This window comes from Oncorhynchus tshawytscha, linkage group LG10 (assembly GCF_018296145.1).
Source record: "Oncorhynchus tshawytscha isolate Ot180627B linkage group LG10, Otsh_v2.0, whole genome shotgun sequence".
NCBI classification, from domain to species: domain Eukaryota; kingdom Metazoa; phylum Chordata; class Actinopteri; order Salmoniformes; family Salmonidae; genus Oncorhynchus; species Oncorhynchus tshawytscha.
Window position 1 is genome coordinate 15346786 of NC_056438.1, and position 20386 is coordinate 15367171.

Below are 20386 nucleotides of genomic sequence, written 5' to 3' on the forward strand. Positions count from 1 at the left end.
TGTGTAATCAAGTCTCCGTATAAATGCACCTGCACTGTGATAGTCTCAGAGGTCCGTTAAAAGCGCAGAGAGCATCATGAAGAACAAGGAACACACCAGGCAGGTCCGAGATACTGTTGTGAAGAAGTTTAAAGCCGGATTTGGATACAAAAAGATTTCCCAAGCTTTAAACATCCCAAGGAGCACTGTGCAAGCGATAATATTGAAATGGAAGGAGTATCAGACCACTGCAAATCTACCAAGACCTGGCCGTCCCTCTAAACTTTCAGCTCATACAAGGAGAAGACTGATCAGAGATGCAGCCAAGAGGCCCATGATCACTCTGGATGAACTGCAGAGATCTACAGCTGAGGTGGGAGACTCTGTCCATAGGACAACAATCAGTCATATATTGCACAAATCTGGCCTTTATGGAAGAGTGGCAAGAAGAAAGCCATTTCTTAAAGATATCCATAAAAAGTGTCATTTAAAGTTTGCCACAAGCCACCTGGGAGACACACCAAACATGTGGAAGAAGGTGCTCTGGTCAGATGAAACCAAAATTGAACTTTTTGGCAACAATGCATAACGTTATGTTTGGCGTAAAAGCAACACAGCTCATCACCCTGAACACACCATCCCCACTCTCAAACATGGTGGTGGCAGCATCATGGTTTGGGCCTGCTTTTCTTCAGCAGGGACAGGGAAGATGGTTAAAATTGATGGGAAGATGGATGGAGCCAAATACAGGACCATTCTGGAAGAAAACCTGATGGAGTCTGCAAAAGACCTGAGACTGGGATGGAGATTTGTCTTCCAACAAGACAATGATCCAAAACATAAAGCAAAATATACAATGGAATGGTTCAAAAATAAACATATCCAGGTGTTAGAATGGCCAAGTCAAAGTCCAGACCTGAATCCAATCGAGAATCTGTGGAAAGAACTGAAAACTGCTGTTCACAAATGCTCTCCATCCAACCTCACTGAGCTCGAGCTGTTTTGCAAGGAGGAATGGGAAAAAATGTCAGTCTCTCGATGTGCAAAACCGATAGAGACATACCCCAAGCGACTTACAGCTGTAATCGCAGCAAAAGGTGGTGCTACAAAGTATTAACTTAAGGGGGATGAATAATTTTGCACGCCCAATTTTTCAGTTTTTGATTTGTTAAAAAAGTATCCAATAAATGTCGTTCCACTTCATGATTGTGTCCCTCTTGTTGTTGATTCTTCACAAAATAATACAGTTTTATATCTTTATGTTTGAAGCCTGAAATGTGGCAAAAGGTCGCAAAGTTCAAGGGGGCCGAATACTTTCGCAAGGCACTGTACCTGCCTTCTGATCAATTGATTGAATAATATTAATTTTGGTTTAAAAAAATGTATACACATTTTCCCACTGGCTAAATAAACATTATGGCAATCCAGTGTGGTAATGTAACATCTTCTATTTTTGTCAGAACTTACTTTGCTGAGTATCACTGAGCATTTGATCTCCTCCATCTTTGCATGTCTGTCCTGAATCATTTTCTGCACCTCTGCCTTAGTGGACACAAGCTCAGCGTGTGGAAAATCATATCAAGTATGCATGAAGGAAATTAAGATGTCGTGGAAAAATAATTATATAATTTTTTTTAAATTAAAAGGTCTTACCTTTTGTTTGACTCCCTCCTCTTCAATGGATACAGTATTGTGACACTTGTGGTCAGTCTCAGTACACAAAACACACACACATGTCTGATCAGTCCTACAGAACAGCTCCAGGCCTCTTTCGTGCTTCTTACACATCCTGTCCTCCAGGTTCTCCACAGGGTCGATCAGCTTGTGTCTCTTCAGATTCACCACTCTCTGATGAGGCTCCAGGTGAATCTCACAGTAAGAAGTCAGACACACCAGGCAGGACTTCAGGGCCTTGAGCTTGATTGTGGAACAAACATCACAAGCCACCTCCCAAGGAGCAACTAAGCATTCTGGTATATCAAGTTTTCTTCTCTTGATATGCATTGAGATCCCCTCTATCACAGAGTTGGTGGAGACCTCTGGTCTCACATAGAATCGTTTCTGACATTTTAGACACTGGCATATCTCACTGTTATCCCAGTGTCCACTGATACAGGCTTTGCAGAAGGTGTGGCCACAAGGAGTGGTAACTGGATCAGTGAACACATTCAGGCAGATAGAGCACAGGAACTGCTCTTCTGGTAGAAGGCTGCTGTCAACATTCAATGATGACATCTCTATGGGTTGAGATATGTTATTATTCAATTATTATGGCTCTTGAATAATCATATGATTTTAGTACCTTTAGCCCATATACTTTAGCACAGTATTGATGAGGTTCATAAGAAATGACTTCAGCTCAATTACAGTGAAAATACTGTAAACACACAAGTAAATATGTAGAAAATGAAAGTACACGCACAACATTTTAAGCAGCTAAAACTGAACTACACGGCAAGCAAAGGCTTGTACCTACATCATCAATAATAAGACTGGTCTCCACCCTGTCGAGTGACTCACTGTATATACATGTAACCCAACATCTCCAGCCAATTAACCAAAACCTCAAGATGAAAAACATCAGTTTCTTTCACTTTTTCTAGGAAAGCAACAACCCGAAAATAACAAAATAAGTCCAAAGTAAAACAAAAAAACATATGCCTACCTGTTTTGTGAAGAAGAAAAAATAATAAAAAGTGTCTATAGCACGATTTGTCTGGGCTCACTTTTCAAAATGCACCACAAGAATGACAACAGCGAAACACACATACTCACAAACAGTACTGTATTATATTCCCTTTATAAAGAGAGGAGGGTGAATGTTTGAGAGGGAGGAGCTAAGTGACATTATTTTGCTGAAAGTGAAACTTTAAACTAACACAAAACATTCCCATGTGAAACCTACATTTTCAGATTGAGTGTGTTCAAATTTTTCAAAATTTCACAAGACATGGACCAAAGACAAAAATACATTTATTGTTGAAAATCATTCATATTTTTTTCACTGTAAGTTGAATATGTAAATAGGTGCTAAAGTGCAAGTTAGAGAACAGTACTGTCATCCTCAGATACATTCAAGGACCTTGGATGAAACCAATGTCTGTTAGAGTCATCTTCTTTCAGATATTTAATCTAGACTTTAACGAACAGGAAATATGCCATAAAAAAAAACAAAGAAAAAAATAACCACTTTTCCTACCAAGATTATATTTGAAGTTATTTTCTAGGATGTGAGAACTCTGTTTGACCTGACAAAGATCTGTTATGGATCAAAACGTTGTCAATAAATCATTGAATTGGGAGCTTTAACAGTGTGCAGGCCTTGTTCTATAAAGGTATTTTCTGCTCAAAGAATTGTAGTCTTTCAGCGTTGTTCGTCATCGCTGCAGTCTTTCTCAACAAGGTTCAACTGACATGGGGAATAGGGGAGGGGGGAGGGCTGGACACCACCAAAATAAATACCATTGTTATCACCATGAAACAAATATTAAAACGTGAGCCCCTCCTAAAATCGTAAAAATATATTGACGTCTGGCACTCACACCCAGGGCACTTTGGGCTACCCCTAAGAGTCTACAGCGCATTCGGAAAGTACTCAGACGCCTTCCCCTTTTCCACATATTGTTAAGTTACAGCCTTAATCTAAAATGTAAAAAAAATATTTAAAAAAAAAAGGAATAGTTTTTTTTCTCAATCTACACACAATACCCCATAATGTCAAAGCAAAACAGGTTTTTAGACATTTTTGCAAATGTATTAAAAATAAAGAACAGAAATACCTTTACATAAGTATTCAGACTCATTGCTATGAGACTCACAATTGAGGTCAGGTGCATCCTGTTTCCATTGATCATCCTTGAATCAAATCAAATCAAATTTTATTTGTCACATACACATGGTTAGCAGATGTTAATGCGAGTGTAGCGAAATGCTTGTGCTTCTAGTTCCGACAATGCAGTAATAACGAACAAGTAATCTAACTAACAATTCCAAAAACTGCTGTCTTATACACAGTGTAAGGGGATAAAGAATATGTACATAAGGATATATGAATGAGTGATGGTACAGAGCAGCATAGGCAAGATACAGTAGATGATATCGAGTACAGTATATACATATGAGATGAGTATGTAAACCAAGTGGCATATTTAAAGTGGCTAGTGATACATGTATTACATAAGGATGCAGTCAATGATATAGAGTACAGTATCTACGTATGCATATGAGATGAATAATGTAGGGTAAGTAACATTATATAAGGTAGCATTGTTTAAAGTGGCTAGTGATATATTTACATCATTTCCCATCAATTCCCATTAATAAAGTGGCTGGAGTTGAGTCAGTGTCATTGACAGTGTGTTGGCAGTAGCCACTCAATGTTAGTGGTGGCTGTTTAACAGTCTGATGGCCTTGAGATAGAAGCTGTTTTTCAGTCTCTCGGTCCCAGCTTTGATGCACCTGTACTGACCTCGCCTTCTGGATGACAGCGGGGTGAACAGGCAGTGCCTCGGGTGGTTGATGTCCTTGATGATCTTTATGGCCTTCCTGTAGCGTCGGGTGGTGTAGGTGTCCTGGAGGGCAGGTAGTTTGCCCCCGGTGATGCGTTGTGCAGACCTCACTACCCTCTGGAGAGCCTTACGGTTGAGGGCGGTGCAGTTGCCATACCAGGCGGTGATACAGCCCGCCAGGATGCTCTCGATTGTGCATCTGTAGAAGTTTGTGAGTGCTTTTGGTGACAAGCCAAATTTCTTCAGCCTCTTGAGGTTGAAGAGGCGCTGCTGCGCCTTCCTCACGATGCTGTCTGTGTGAGTGGACCAATTCAGTTTGTCTGTGATGTGTATGCCGAGGAACTTAAAACTTGCTACCCTCTCCACTACTGTTCCATCGATGTGGATGGGGGTGTTCCCTCTGCTGTTTCCTGAAGTCCACAATCATCTCCTTAGTTTTGTTGACGTTGAGTGTGAGGTTATTTTCCTGACACCACACTCCGAGGGCCCTCACCTCCTCCCTGTAGGCCGTCTCGTCGTTGTTGGTAATCAAGCCTACCACTGTTGTGTCGTCCGCAAACTTGATGATTGAGTTGGAGGCGTGCGTGGCCACACAGTCGTGGGTGAACAGGGAGTACAGGAGAGGGCTCAGAACGCACCCTTGTGGGGCCCCAGTGTTGAGGATCAGCGGGGAGGAGATGTTGTTGCCTACCCTCACCACCTGGGGGCGGCCCGTCAGGAAGTCCAGTACCCAGTTGCACAGGGCGGGGTCGAGACCCAGGGTCTCGAGCTTGATGACGAGCTTGGAGGGTACTATGGTGTTGAATGCCGAGCTGTAGTCGATGAACAGCATTCTCACATAGGTATTCCTCTTGTCCAGATGGGTTAGGGCAGTGTGCAGTGTGGTTGAGATTGCATCGTCTGTGGACCTATTTGGGCGGTAAGCAAATTGGAGTGGGTCTAGGGTGTCAGGTAGGGTGGAGGTGATATGGTCCTTGACTAGTCTCTCAAAGCACTTCATGATGGACGGATGTGAGTGCTACGGGCGGTAGTCGTTTAGCTCAGTTACCTTAGCTTTCTTGGGAACAGGAACAATGGTGGCCCTCTTGAAGCATGTGGGAACAGCAGACTGGTATAGGGATTGATTGAATATGTCCGTAAACACACCGGCCAGCTGGTCTGCGCATGCTCTGAGGGCGCGGCTGGGGATGCCGTCTGGGCCTGCAGCCTTGCGAGGGTTAACACGTTTAAATGTCTTACTCACCTCGGCTGCAGTGAAGGAGAGACCGCATGTTTTTTGCAGGCCGTGTCAGTGGCACATTGGCGGGCAAAAAAGTTATTTAGTCTGCCTGGGAGCAAGACATCCTGGTCCGTGACTGGGCTGGGTTTCTTCCTGTAGTCCGTGATTGACTGTAGACCCTGCCACATGCCTCTTGTGTCTGAGCCGTTGAATTGAGACTTTGTCTCACTGGCGCTTAGCTTGTTTGATAGCCTGCGGAGGGAATAGCTGCACTGTTTGTATTCAGTCATGTTACCAGACACCTTGCCCTGATTAAAAGCAGTGGTTCGCGCTTTCAGTTTCACACGAATGCTGCCATCAATCCAAGGTTTCTGGTTAGGGAATGTTTTAATCGTTGCTATGGGAACGACATCTTCAACGCACGTTCTAATGAACTCGCACACCGAATCAGCGTATTCGTCAATATTGTTATCTGACGCAATACGAAACATCTCCCAGTCCACGTGATGGAAGCAGTCTTGGAGTGTGGAGTCAGCTTGGTCGGACCAGCATTGGACAGACCTCAGCGTGGGAGCCTCTTGTTTTAGTTTCTGTCTGTAGGCAGGGATCAACAAAATGGAGTCGTGGTCAGCTTTTCTGAAAGGGGGGCGGGGCAGGGCCTTATATGCGTCGCGGAAGTTAGAGTAACAGTGATCCAGGGTCTTTCCACCCCTGGTTGCGCAATCGATATGCTGATAAAATTTAGGGAGTCTTGTTTTCAGATTAGCCTTGTTAAAATTCCCAGCTACAATGAATGCAGCCTCCGGATAAATCGTTTCCAGTTTGCAGAGAGTTAAATAAAGTTCGTTCAGAGCCATCGATGTGTCTGCTTGGGGGGGATATATACGGCTGTGATTATAATCGAAGAGAATTCTCTTGGTAGATAATGCGGTCTACATTTGATTGTGAGGAATTCTAAATCAGGTGAACAGAAGGATTTGAGTTCCTGTATGTTTCTTTCATCACACCATGTCACGTTGGCCATGAGGCATACGCCCCCGCCCCTCTTCTTACCAGAAAGATGTTTGTTTCTGTCGGCGGGATGCGTGGAGAAACCCGCTGGCTGCACCGCTTCGGATAGCGTCTCTCCAGTGAGCCATGTTTCCGTGAAGCAGAGAACGTTACAGTCTCTGATGTCCCTCTGGAATGCTACCATTGCTCGGATTTCATCAACCTTGTTGTCAAGAGACTGGACATTGGCAAGAAGAATGCTAGGGAGTGGTGCATGGTGTGCCCGTCTCCGGAGTCTGACCAGAAGACCGCTTCGTTTCCCTCTTTTTCTGAGTCGTTTTTTTGGGTCGCTGCATGTAATCCACTCCGTTGTCCTGGTTGTAAGGCAGAACACAGGATCGCGTCGCGAAAAACATATTCTTGGTCGTACTGATGGTGAGTTGACGCTGATCTTATATTCAGTAGTTCTTCTCGACTGTATGTAATGAAACCTAAGATGACCTGGGGTACTAGTGTAAGAAATAACACGTAAAAAAACAAAAAACTGCATAGTTTCCTAGGAACGCGAGCGAGGCGGCCATCTCTGTCGGCGCCGGAAGTAATGTTTCTACAACGTGATAGGAGTTCAGCTGGGGTAAATTCAATGAATTGGACATGATTTGGAAAGGCACAGGCCTGTCTATATAAGGTCCCACAGTTGACAGCGCATGTCAAATCAAAAACCAAAAAGTTGTGAGGTCCGAGGCAGGATTGTGTCAAAGCACAGACCTGGGGAGGGTACCAAAACATTTCTGCAGCATTGAAGGTCCAAGAATACAGTGGCCTCCATCATTCTTAAATGGAAGAAGTTAAGGAACCACCAAGACTCTTCCTAGAGCTGGCCGCATGGCCAAACTGAGCAATCGGGGGAGAAGGGCCTTGGTCAAGGAGGTGACCAAGAACCCAGTGGTCACTGACAGAGCTCCGGTTTCTCTGTGGAGATGGGAGAATCTTCCAGAAGGACAACCATCTCTGCAGCACTCCACCAATTAGGAATTTATGGTAGAGTGGCCAGACGGAAGCCAATCCTCAGTAAAAGGCACATGAAAGCCTCCTTGGAGTTTGCCAAAAGGCACCTAAAGGCTCTCAGATCATGAGAAACAAGATTCTCTGGTCTGATGAAACCAATATTGTGTTTCAGCAGCAGGGACTGGGAGGATTGAGGGAAAGATTAACAGAGCAAAGTACAGAGAGATCTCTGATGAAAACATGGTTCAGAGCGCTCATGACCTCCGACTGGGGCGAAGGTTAACCTTCCAAAGGGACATCAACCCTAAGCGCACAGCCAATGATAATGCAGGAGTGGCTTCAGGACAAGTCTCTCCGTGTCCTTGAGTGACCCAGCCAGAGCCCGGACTTGAATCCAATCTAACATCTCTGGAGAGACCTGAAAATAGCTGTGCGGCAACGCTCCCCATCCAATCTGACAGAGCTTGAGATGATCTGCAGAGAAGAATGGGAGAAACGCCCCAAATACAGGTGTGCCAAGCTTGAGGCGTAATAATTAAGAAGACTCGAGGCTGTAATCGCTGCAAAAGTGCTTCAACAAAGTATTGAGTGACAGTCGGAATACTTATGGAAATGTGATATTTCAGCGTTTTTATCTTTAATACATTTGCAACATTTTCAATTTATTGGGGGGAAGGGTTGTCATGAAAGGCTATAGTGTGTAGATTGATGAGGGAATTTTTTTTTAACCATTTTAGAATGAAGCTGTAACGTAACAAAATGTGCAAAATGGATCTGAATACTTTCTAAATGCACTATATATATATATATATATATATATATATATATATATATATATATATATATATATATATATATATATATATACACACACACACACACACACACACACATACACACAATGGGGCAAACAATTATTTAGTCAGCCACCAATTGTGCAAGTTCTCCCACTTAAAAATGAGACCCCTGTAATTTTCATCATAGGTACACTTCAACTATGACAGACAAAATACTTATTTTCCACCATAATTTGCAAATAAATTCATTAAAAATCCTACAATGTGATTTTGTGGATTTTTTTCCCTCATTTTGTCTGTCATCGATGAAGTGTACCTATGATGAAAATTACAGGCCTCTCATCTTTTAAGAGGGAGAACTTGCACAATTGGTGGCTGACTAAATACTTTTTTGCCCCACTGTAATTAGAACTTGGTTTCCCTACCAAGATCATTTGTACATGTATTATCTGCACACAGAATTGTAGGCTTTCAGAGTTCCAGTCTTTCAGAGTTGCAGTCTTTCTCAGCATTGCTTGATCTGAGTCTTCTCATTGGCCGGACAGATTACCATGGTATCCGACTGTTTATTACAACAGTACAAATAAAAGAAGGGAAACAACTTTTCCTTAAAGCTGTCCTCCATGAACGTATAGATATGACTCCTCTCCCTCACATTGTAAAATGACACCTGTTCCTCCTCACAGTCCACGTACACCCCGACCCTCTTCGGCTTGGGGTCAAGGGTCAGCGGTAACGGCGGGGTCGTGGAGGCCTTATACTCCAGACCTTTCTTCATGGCCAGCGCCCAGTAGCCCTGGGAGGAGCTGATGGCGATCCGGCCCTTCCTGTTGACCGACGTCTTGGCCACGCCTAGGTACCAGTCATCTTTGTCTCCCACCTGAACCTCCCAGTAGTGCCGCCCAGTGCTGAAGCCCTTGCAGCCCAGGACGATGACAACTGTATCAAAACGCTCTGGGACGTCCGGAAGGTCCTGCCACGCCCGAGGTGTCGTACCTGTCGACCGTCCTCTGAGAGCTGGAGCCACGGGTTGGCTGTGTCCGGTCAAGTGTCAGGTCAACTGAGAATGGGGAGGAGAAATGTGTGAGCTACAGTATGTAATGCAATGAAATTACATTGAAAGTACTGTAAAAACAACGGTTAGTCTCAATATACATTTTTCAGGAGAGACCTGGTAAAGGTGTTAGGGATGTGTGGAATATATAGGAATAGGATGCAATTGCACCTGCCCACTGTTCTTAGGTCAATTATGTGTAACTCCCTAATGGTTGAGCTTAGTTTTTCAGGCAAGGTAAACTGATCATAGATCTGCTTCTACCCACAGCTTCAGTTGACCCTTCGCTATGCCCTGCCCCAGAACTTTGGGCCATTAACCGCAGCGGTCCAATGGATAGCAACTGTTGTCGAGTCCGACTACGCGTAAACAACTCCAAGATGTTTGTAGTCAACTCAAACTTCTGTTTGGAGTGGAAGGAGTTGGCACTCGCTCGACACCCAGAGCACACTGAAATGGCTGTGCATAAGTAGGCGAATACACCACCTCGTTATTGCAGAATCCTACTGTGTGATTGTGAGGTGCTATACAAATTCCACAGACATTTCAAATAGACCTATGGCACGTTGAGGGAACTGTAGCCTACTCTTCAGATGGTTAACTGGAAACTGAAATCAGTACACCGACTGTATGTCTAAGCTATCACATGGCCTTAATATTAACTCCTGCAGAATTAAGCATTTCTTTCAAAGAACAGAAGTGGAGAAATATGATTTATTTTCTTCAATTTCTTGAGATAATGCAAATGCAGCTAGATACTGGTCTTTAACCTCCATCCATTTAAAAACAAAAACATTTTTCAACCACATAAAATAATCTATTTCCTTACAACCGGTCAAACTGAATTCATATGGACATTTTAGACAGAAACATTTTGATTTCTTTAGTTTTTTGTTATTAAATTTCCTCCCGGTCCCTAAATGCCTTTGCTCCGCGAAAGAAGCAGAGATGACAGAGAAAGCATTTGTTCTTTCGATTTATTACATTATTCTGGTGAGCAAGGGTTTATTTAGTCTACTAGAACAGGGTTTGCCACACTTGGGGGGCCCCCGCAATATAATTTATAATGGCAAAAAAAACTGCATCTGATTATAGACAAGTTGACTAACAAATAGCCTACCAAAATATCCTAAAATCATAAGCAGAAATTTAGACAACAAAAAAATCCTGCTCCACCGGTTAAAAAAATCATTGAGATCTGACTGTAGCCTAGTGCATTTTCTATATTAGCGGGTTAGTGTCGGGTGTGGGCCTTTGATTTTCACTTTATCACATCTAGTCGGGTGGTTGCGGATGGGTTACTAGCAATTTCAGGCAGGTGCAGGTGAACAATTAGCTGACCGTGCACCACTAGTCGGGGAAGGTAAACTGATCCTAGGTCTGCATCTACAGAAAACTTCTATGAACAGCTTCAATTGTACCAGTTACAATATTGCTTGTGACTTTAAGGACTAGAATTGTGGATAATTTCACAGGCACATCTATGGATCAGAGGGAAAAGAAAAGTGTTCACCTGAGTATTTTGGAATTCTCTTCAGCTCTGTAAAATAAAGAAATACTCAATATCAGTGTATAATTTGCTATATAGAACATTGGGGGAATGTTTCCTTGACACAGATTAAGCCTATTTCTGGACCGAAAAGCACAGTCAATGGGGAATCTCCATTGAAAATGATTTTTATTTTAAGGCGAGACTGTGTCCTGGAACACACCCCTAAAGGTGTGGACCTCATGTACAGAGGAATCAGAAACCTACCAGTGTCCACCAGTTTCTCAATTTCTTTAGCCAGTGTTTCTTCCAGTTCTGACACTGCTCTTCTGATGATCCCAACACACACTTCAGATTGAACCCTGGTCCCAGACCAGTCCTTAGTGGCTGGAGGGCTGCACAGGGCTGGGAAACTCTACACCGAGAGATATGAAAAAAAAACGGTGAGTCAGTCTACCTATGCAATATATTTGTGTGCCATATTTCTACAGTATCTAGACTCTAAAATGAGTGGACATTCTGATGATGCTTGGGTCCCACGCAAATATATTCTGCTATGCATTGGCAATGAAAGGAATGTATTAATTCCAACCTGTAGGAAGTGGATGTGGTCTTCTGTGCATGAGAGGTATTCCAGGTCTTTATTCCTCCTCTGTAGCTCAGTGATCTCCTGCTCCATATCCCCTATGAGGCCCTGGGACCACCTTGTATTATTAAAGAGACAGGACACCATAGTGTTACCTTAAAATAAAATCACATTTTATTGGTGAAATAAACATTTAGCAGACAATATTGCGGGTGTAGCGAAATGCTTATGTTCCTAGCTCCAACAGTGCAGTAATATCTAACAATTCACAACAATACAGACACATCTAAAAGTAAAAGAATGGAATGAAAATACAGTAGAGTACAGCTTATACATATTAAATGAGTAAAACAGTATGTAAACATTATTAAAGTGACCAGTGTTCCATTTAAAGTGACCAGTGTTCCATTTAAAGTGACCAGCAACTCTATGTGTATAGGGCAGCAGCCTCTAAGGTGCATGGTTGAGTAACCGGGTGGTAGCCAGCTAGTGATATTTAGCAGTCTGATGTACTTAAGATTGAAAAAAAAAACAGCTTCTGTCTCTCGGTCCCAGCATCGATGCACCTGTACTGACCTCGCCTTCTGGATGATAGCAGGGTGAGTGGCCGTGGCACGGGTGGTTGACGTCCTTGATAATCTTTTTGGCCTTCCTGTACATCGGGTGCCGCAGGTATCTTGAAGGGCAGACAGTGTGCCCCCGGTGATGCATTGGGTAGACTACAACACCCTCTGGAGAGACCTGTGGTTGCGGGCGGCGAAGTTGCCGTACCAGGCTGTGATACAGCCCGACAGGATGCTCTCAAATGTACATCTGTAAATGTTTGTGAGGGTCTTAGGGGCCAACCCATATTTCTTCAGCCTCCTGAGGTTGAAGAGGCGCTGTTGCGCCTTCTTCACCACACTGGCTGTGTGGGTGGACCATTTCAGATTGTCAGTGATGTGTACGCTGAGAAACTTGAAGCTTTCCACCTTTTCCACTGCGGTCCCGTCAATGTGAATATGGGCGTGCTCTGTTGTCCATGATCAGCTCCTTCGTTTTGTTGACATTGAGGGAGAGGTTTTTACTGGCACTACTCCACCAGGGCCCCCACTTCCTCCCTGTAGGCTGTTTTATCATTGTTGTTAATCAGGCCTACTACTGTTGTGTTGTCTGCAAACTTGATGATTGAGTTTGAGATGTGCGTGGCCAAGCAGTCATGGGTGAACAGGGAATACAGGAGGGGCTGACCACGCAACCTTGTGGGGACCCTGGTTTGAGGATCAGCGTAGTTGAGGTGTTGTTTCCTACCTTCCCCACCTGGGGGCGGTCCGTCGAAGTCCAGGACCCAGTTGCACAGGGCGGGGATGAGACCCAGGGCCCCAAGCTTAATGATGAGCTTGGAGGGTACTATGGTGTTGAAGGCTGAGCTATATTCAATGAACAGCATTCTTACACATGTAATCCTCTTGTCCAGATGGAATAGGGCAGTGTGCAGTGCAATGGAAATTGCATAATGTGTGGATCTATTGGGGCGGTATGCAAATTGAAGTGGGTCTAGGGTGTCCGGTAAGGTGAAGGTGATATGATCCTTAACTAGCCTCTCAAAGCATTTAATTTTGTCAGAAGTGAGTGCTACAGGGTGATAGTCATTTAGTTCAGATACCTTTGCTTTCTTGGGTACAGGGACAATGGTGGACATATTGAAGCAAGTGGACTCGGATAGGTAGAGATTGAATATGTCCGTAAATATTCCAGCCAGCTGGTCTGCACATGCTCTGAGGACGCAACTAGGGATACTGTCTGGACTGGCAGCCTTGCAAGGGTTAACACGATTAAAATGTCTTACTCACGTCGGCCATGGAGAACGAGAGCCCACAGTCCTTGGGAGCGGACTGTGTCGGTGGCACTGTGTTATCCTCAATGCGGGCGAATAAGGTGTTTATTAGCTTGCCCGGGAGCAAGACGTCGGTGTCCGTGACATGGCTGGTTTTCCCTTTGTAATCGGTGATTGTATGTAGACCCTGCCACATACTACATCTCGTGTCTGAGCCATATAATTGCAATTCCACTTAGTCTCTGTACTGATGTTTTGCCTGTTTGATTGCCTTACGGAGGAAGTAATTACACTGTTTGTATTGGACCATATTTCCAGTCATCTTGCAGTGGTTAAACGTGGTGGTTCGCACTTTATGTTTTGTGAGAATGCTGCCATCTATCCACAGTTTTTGGTTAAGGTAGGTTTTAATAGTCACAGTGGGAAAAACATTCCCTACACACTTCTTGATGTACTCAGTTACCCTGTCGTGAATACGTCAATGTTATTCTCAGAGGCAACCCGGAACATATCCCAGTCCACCTGAAAATAATCTTGAAGCATGGATTCTGATTGGTCAGCGTTGAAAAGACCTTAGCACGGGTACTTCCTGTGTGAGTTTATGCCTATAGGAAGGGAGGAGCAGAATGGAGTCAGGATCTAATTTGCTGAAGGAAGGGTGGGGGAGGGCCTTGCAGTCATCCCGGAAAGGAGAGTAACAATGGTCAAGAATTTTTGTGGCGCGGGTACTACAGTCAAAAGGGTGATAGAACTTTGGTAGCGTTTTCCTCAAATTTGCTTTGTTAAAATCCCCAGCTACAATAAATGCGGCCTCAGGATATGTGGTTTCCAGTTTGCACAAGGTCCAGTGTAATTCCTTGAGGGCCGTCATGGTATCAGCTTGAAGGGGAATATACACGCTGTGACTATAACCAAAGAAAATTCTCTTGGGAGGTAATACGGTAGACATTTAATTGTGAGATATTCTAGGTTGGGTGAACAAAAGGACTTGAGTTCCTGTACGTTATCACAATCACACCATGAGTAGTCAATCATGAAACAAACACTACTTCCTTTCTTCTTCTCATAGAGTTCTTTATTCCTGTCTGTGCAATATACTGAGAACCCAGCTGGCTATATGGACGGGGACAATATTTCTGGAGAGAGCCATGATTCCGTGAAAGATTTTGTTACAGTCCCTGATGTCTCTCTGGAAGGAGTTCCTCACCCTGAGCTTGTCTACTTTATAGGTCAAGGACTGAACATTAGCTAGTAAAATACTCTGAAGTGGTGGATGGTGTATACGCCTCCTTAGTCGGCTAGAAGTCCACTCCGAATACCGCTTCTTTGCCGGTGGTGTCTTGGAGCAGCCTTTGGGATAAGTTCAATTGCCCTGTGGGGTATGAACAAAGGATCCGATTCGGGAAAGTCATATTCATAGTCGTAATGCTGGTGAGTTACCCCGATCTGATATCCAAATGTTATTTCCCAGCTGTATGTAATAACACAAAAAGCTTTCTGGGCTAATAATGTAAGAAATAACAGACAAAAAAAACAAAATACTGAAAAGTTGCTTAGGCGCTAGAAGCAGAGCTGCCATCTGTCAGCGCCATTTTCTCCATCAGGAACCTCTTTAGTAAGATAACACCGGATACACAACACAGAGCATTATGGGTACTGTAGTACCTTCCATACACACCTCTCTGTCTCGCTCTGCTTCTCCTTGATGGCCAGCACCAGCTCAGTCTGGGTCCTCTGGATGGAGCGAATCAGCTCCTGGAACATCTGCTTGCTGTCCTCGATCTCCCTCTGGGCGCTGGACTATAGCAGGGAGTACCATTACTTAAGGTGAAGCAGTATTGCATTCTGGGGTCCCATTTATACCATAGTAATTACAATGTTATTATACATTGTTACATGATATTTACATATTTATTATTGCATACTTGAGACTAGGGTCGCAAAATTCCTTTAACTTTCTATAAATTCCCTGGTTTTCTTGGTTGGAGGATTCCTGGAATCAGAAGGGAATAATCAGGACATCTCCAACCAGGATTTTGGTTTCAGGAATTTTGTAACCCCAGTTGTGACTGCACAAGTGTGCATACTAGTTGTTTATATTATGATATTCCCTCTGGGTACTGGATCATACTTCACAATATTTAGACTTCATAACATGATAAAAACCATTTTAGAGCAATATTACAATGAGTCAATTATCATTGTGTATTAATTCCCTGTGTTATTATCTTTCAATTTTTTCTATCTGCATTGTTGGGTAGGGGCCCGTAAGTAAACATTTGTTTGTGTGTTAGTCTACACCTGCTGTTTACGAAGCATGTGACAAATTTGATTTGATTATTACACGTTTGAATATTGCTTACTTCTTAGCAACTGGCTATCATCAATGTTATTATTATACTGTTTTGGGACACCCCTCTAGAGTGTAGAAGAGGATATCATTTCTTGAGCAGCAGCTGCAGCGGCAGTAGTATACTACAGTATTCTGTCTAACGCTCTATAGTAAGCACATCAATAAGGTTAACACGACAACCCTGCCAAGAGGTCCAGGTTGCGTACCAAACGACACCCTATTCCCTAATAAGTGCAGTACTTTTAACCAGGATCCTGGTCAAAAGTAGTGCACAACATAAGGAATAGGGGGCTGTTTGGGATGCACCCCACTCCAGACTCTTTGGTCTTTAAGGCTGAAGTGTTGGCTTTGAGTGTCCAGGACGTTATTGAGATCCACCCCTTCTGTCAGATGACCTTTAGGTTGCCTGAAGAGGATACATTTACACTGTGTGTTTTTCTACATCTCGATAAAGGAAGGAAATACTTTGAAGCTAAAATATGGATCTACACTACAAAATCTAACAGCAATGTATTGGGTCAGCCCTGCTCACCACATTGGACCAATGTACAAAGCTAAATTATGTCCTAGAATCCAGCAGTGTATTATGTTAACCCTGGTCCTTAAAGGGATTCTTCAGGATTTTGGCAATGAGGCCCTGTATCAACTTCCCCAGAGTCAGATGAACATTTGGGTACCATTTTTATGTCTCTGCGTGCAGTTTGAAGGAAGTGGCTAACTAGTTAAATTGCTCATGAGCGTTAGCATAATGAGCTAATGCTGGTCAGGCAACGTGACAACTGGGTGGTAGGTAGCTTTGTGGTTAGTGTGTTGGGCCAGTAACCGAAAGGTTGGTGGATTGAATCCCCGAGCTGAAAAGGTACAAATCTGTTGTTCTGCCCCTGATCAAGGCAGTTAACCCACTGTTCCTAGGCCGTCATTGTAAACAAGAATTTGTTCTTAACCGACTTGCCTTGCTATATAAAAATATATAACTTCTGTTTCCTATATGCTGTAGAGTACTGCTTTTAACCAGGACCCAAGGCTGTGATGAAAAGTAGTGCACTATGTAGGGAATAGGGTACCATTTTCCTAGCAGCCAAATAACTCACTTTATTCAGTTCCACTGAGTGTTTGATCTCCTCTACCTTCTTCAGTCTGTCCTGGATCATCTGCTGTACAGCAATCTCTGTCTTCTTTACCGGAGCCTGATGTGGAAAACGGAGGTGAGAGATAATTCATCTTACAGCAGGCAGTCTATAGCCTGGTCCCAGATCTGCTTATACAACATGTTGACAATGACCAACAAGGACTTGGCATGATAGCGCAAGCAGACTGGAATTCAGGGTAGGCAGCATATTCTCTTCCAATAAAATCTAGGGCTAGGCCTCACAAATTTTAGTGTTTTATTGGTATTTAACAAATACACTTGATCTCTTCTGAAAGTTACTTTTACAAGCACAATGGAAATCACTGTATGTCAGTTTTATTAGTAGTGGACTATAAATGTCTGAAATCTTCTGGCCATAATGTGATGCAACATCAGGATTAGACTATACTCTTTTGCTTTCCATGCTATGTGCATCAGGGCTTGACATCAGAAGAGTTGCTATGTCTTCTAAAATTATAAACCAATTCAATGAACGCCAATTCATTCTCAACACGTTCATATACAGTATAGTGTTTGCACAGTATGGGGCAAATCCTAACTTGCAGTCTCTCACTGACATCAATGCATGACTAAGAGAAAATTGGATGTTAGGATTTAACCTCAAGTCTAGGGGTTTCCTCTCACCTTTTTGTCAGACCACTCCCTCTCCACAGGGACAGTATAGTGGGCTCTGTGGTCTGTCTCGGTGCACAGCACACACACACACACACATCTGGTCCTTCTTACAGAAGAGCTCCAGGAGCCTCTCATGCTTTGGACACATTCTATCTTCCAGGTTAGCCACAGGCTCAATCAGCTTGTGCTTAGTGAAGCGGGTGTTGTGGTTCTTCATGTGTTCCTCGCAGTACGAGGTCAGACACACCTACGAATAATTATCCAAATAAATTATTACAATTGTTATGCACTTTTCAGAACAAACATCAACTTGAATAATTTTCATCATCAAAATATAACAGACAAAAAATGTATAAATTATATATTATCCAAAACACAACAAACAAATCTAATAAGAATCATATATCACCAGGCAGGACTTGACAGCCTTCATGCGATCACCCATGCAGACATCACAAGAAACCTCGCCCCAGGGAGTGTGGGGTGGAGAGGGCAGAGCAAGGGCTGGTGGTGCCTTTGGCTTTTCCTCTGGTTTTGAATCCATTAATTTCTCTGGTTCCTGGCTGGTCGTTCGCTGCAGCTGTAGCTTCTGCATCTTTTGATTCAGCCTCAGCTCCTGAAGAAGTTTCTGCTGCTTTTGAACCAGATCCTGCTGTTCATTCTCAGTTTCCTGCTCCATCTTTTTCTCCTCCTGCTCCTTTCTCTGTTCCTCCATCTTTTGTAGCTCACGTTCCTCTTTCAGCTCCTGCTGTTGGAGACGCTCTGCATTAATAACCCTGATGTCCTTGAATTGCTCTACAATCTCCCTCAGGACGGTGTTGATGCTAATGTCGGGCCTCTTGAAGAAGGTCTTCTTGCACATGGGGCATTGGAACAGGGCGGGGGTCTTCCAGTAGTCTAGGATGCAGCAGCAGCAGAAGTTATGTCCACAGGGGATGGAGACAGGGTTGGTGAACACGTCCAGACAGATGGAACAATGGACCTGCTCCTCCGCCAGATGTCCATTATTTCCTGCAAGGTAAGCCATTGCTGGCAAAGAACACCATGCACTGTCACACTTTACATTGCAGTGTTCTGTGACACTATTGACATTGGGAACGTTGTCCAACCTGTGATATCTGACCTGTGAGATGCAGGCCATAAAGCAGGCAGTAACATCAGGTGTATTTTAAAACAAAAAGGTCTCCATGAAGTATGGATGGATGTTAATATCGTCTCCAAAATCTATTTCTCAAACCAGGATATTGAATATTAACTTCTAGTGTTTATTGAAGAATTACTATTATAACACTAACAACAAATGTGGTCCTCGCCACGTCTGATGACGAGCCAAGCGAGATCTGTTGATAAGCGTGTGGGCATTCATTACTTGAATTATCCCCCATGTTAAATAGACTAGGCAAGAGTTGTTTGATTTGGAAAGCAGGTTGTCAGCATGTTAAAACCCACCCGCTCTGGCCCACCCGCTTTGGAATTTGGGCAACAAGCATTTATGAACACATGGCCTACATTCCAAATGGAACCATAATACCCTATGCAGTGCACTACTTTTGACTAGTGCCCACATGGCTCTGGTCAAAAGTAGTGCACTATAAAGGGAATATGGTGCCATTTGGAATGCACACCATGGATAGAAGGTTGGCTATTCATATATCTGCTCTGTTCTCTGTCATAAACAACTTGGGTGCATCCGTATAAGCTCTTCTTTTTCCAGACGTGTGCACTTCTCTTCATGGATTTGAAAGATGACTGGTACCGGTATATCAAAGTGAAGTATAAGTGAATGAGTGTTAATCTATTTTTCCTCCAGAAGTTATATTATAACCACAAAGAGACTTTCTGGATCTTGTCAAGCCATTTAATTACAAATGGTTTGTTTTCATCTGCATCCTCCAATCCGCCTGTAGTACACAATCAAGATATTTCAACAGCTTAGTACAAAAGCAAAAAGCTGAGATCAAGCTTAAGTTGAAGCCTCACATTATCAACGATATTAAACTCTTTCCCATCGGTCCTGATGGAATACAAAACACAATCAAAAATACATTATAGAATTCCCTATACCTTTAGTGTATTCTTGCTGAAGCAGTTGTAGAGAAAGGTATAGAGAAAACGTGCAGAGAAAGAGAGAGACAGAGACAGACAGAGCTAGACAGAGAAAAATAGAGATATGGGAACACTCACCAGAAGGCAGCTGCTGTAGAGAACCACTGTAGAGACTGCTCTGACCAACACTGACACTAATGCCCCCAACAGCCCCACTCCCCAAAATATACCCCTCTCCCGCCGCCTCTTCATCAATTTATACTTCCACGACCACTGTGCAGAAAGGGGAACAAGATTAACCCTTTATTAGGCAATGTCTTTTACCATTCTTTGCCCACAGTCCTAGGTCACTTTTTCATTGATTAACATTTAGAAGATTCATACACTCAACACAAAAATTAGTAACACATAGAATAGACATGGCGGTTAGCGTAGCAGGTAAGAGGGTTGGGCTAGTATCCGAAAGCTGGTTTGAATCCCCGAGCCGACTTGGTGAACCATCTGTCAATGTGCCCTTGAGCAAGTTACTTAACTCTAATTGTTGGGTAAGAGCATCTGCTAAGTTACTCAAATGTGAACGTCAAATTGTAATACGCTATGGAGGTACATGTGTTTTTTTGTCGAGAACAAAACATTTTTATTTTCAATTTAAATTCTGAAAGCAACTTTTTTCCGACATTTATGAAGTCATAGCGGAAACCTACGAAGAAGGACTGTGTGATGATGACATCTCAGGTAAGCAGCACTGGGCTTTCTTCTGTCCAACTTTTACATAG

General features: G+C 43.3%; 2 protein-coding genes across 2 annotated transcripts; both read right to left on the reverse strand.

Annotated features, from left to right (window-relative positions):
• Positions 1-1453: 1453 nt before the first annotated feature.
• Positions 1454-17592, reverse strand: LOC121847613 (E3 ubiquitin-protein ligase TRIM47-like). Its single transcript, XM_042329533.1, has 3 exons — positions 17574-17592; positions 16891-16986; positions 1454-2216 (listed from the first exon to the last, which is right to left on the reverse strand). The coding sequence occupies exon 3, from the start codon at positions 2212-2214 to the stop codon at positions 1600-1602; it is 615 nt and encodes a 204-aa protein (XP_042185467.1). The 5' UTR covers positions 2215-2216; positions 16891-16986; positions 17574-17592; the 3' UTR covers positions 1454-1599.
• LOC112233966 (E3 ubiquitin-protein ligase TRIM7-like) lies at positions 8970-19825 on the reverse strand. Its single transcript, XM_042329335.1, is given in 10 exon segments — positions 8970-9482; positions 9485-9547; positions 9550-9561; positions 11312-11459; positions 11637-11748; positions 15125-15246; positions 16891-16986; positions 17587-17811; positions 17974-18593; positions 19749-19825. Coding segments are annotated over 9 exon segments (1872 nt in total). The 5' UTR covers positions 18592-18593; positions 19749-19825; the 3' UTR covers positions 8970-9006.
• Positions 19826-20386: the final 561 nt, after the last annotated feature.

Bases quoted from the DNA above. Each gene is read 5' to 3' on its own strand.
- LOC121847613 (XM_042329533.1), bottom strand. From the start codon at position 2,214: ATGTCATCATTGAATGTTGACAGCAGCCTTCTACCAGAAGAGCAGTTC.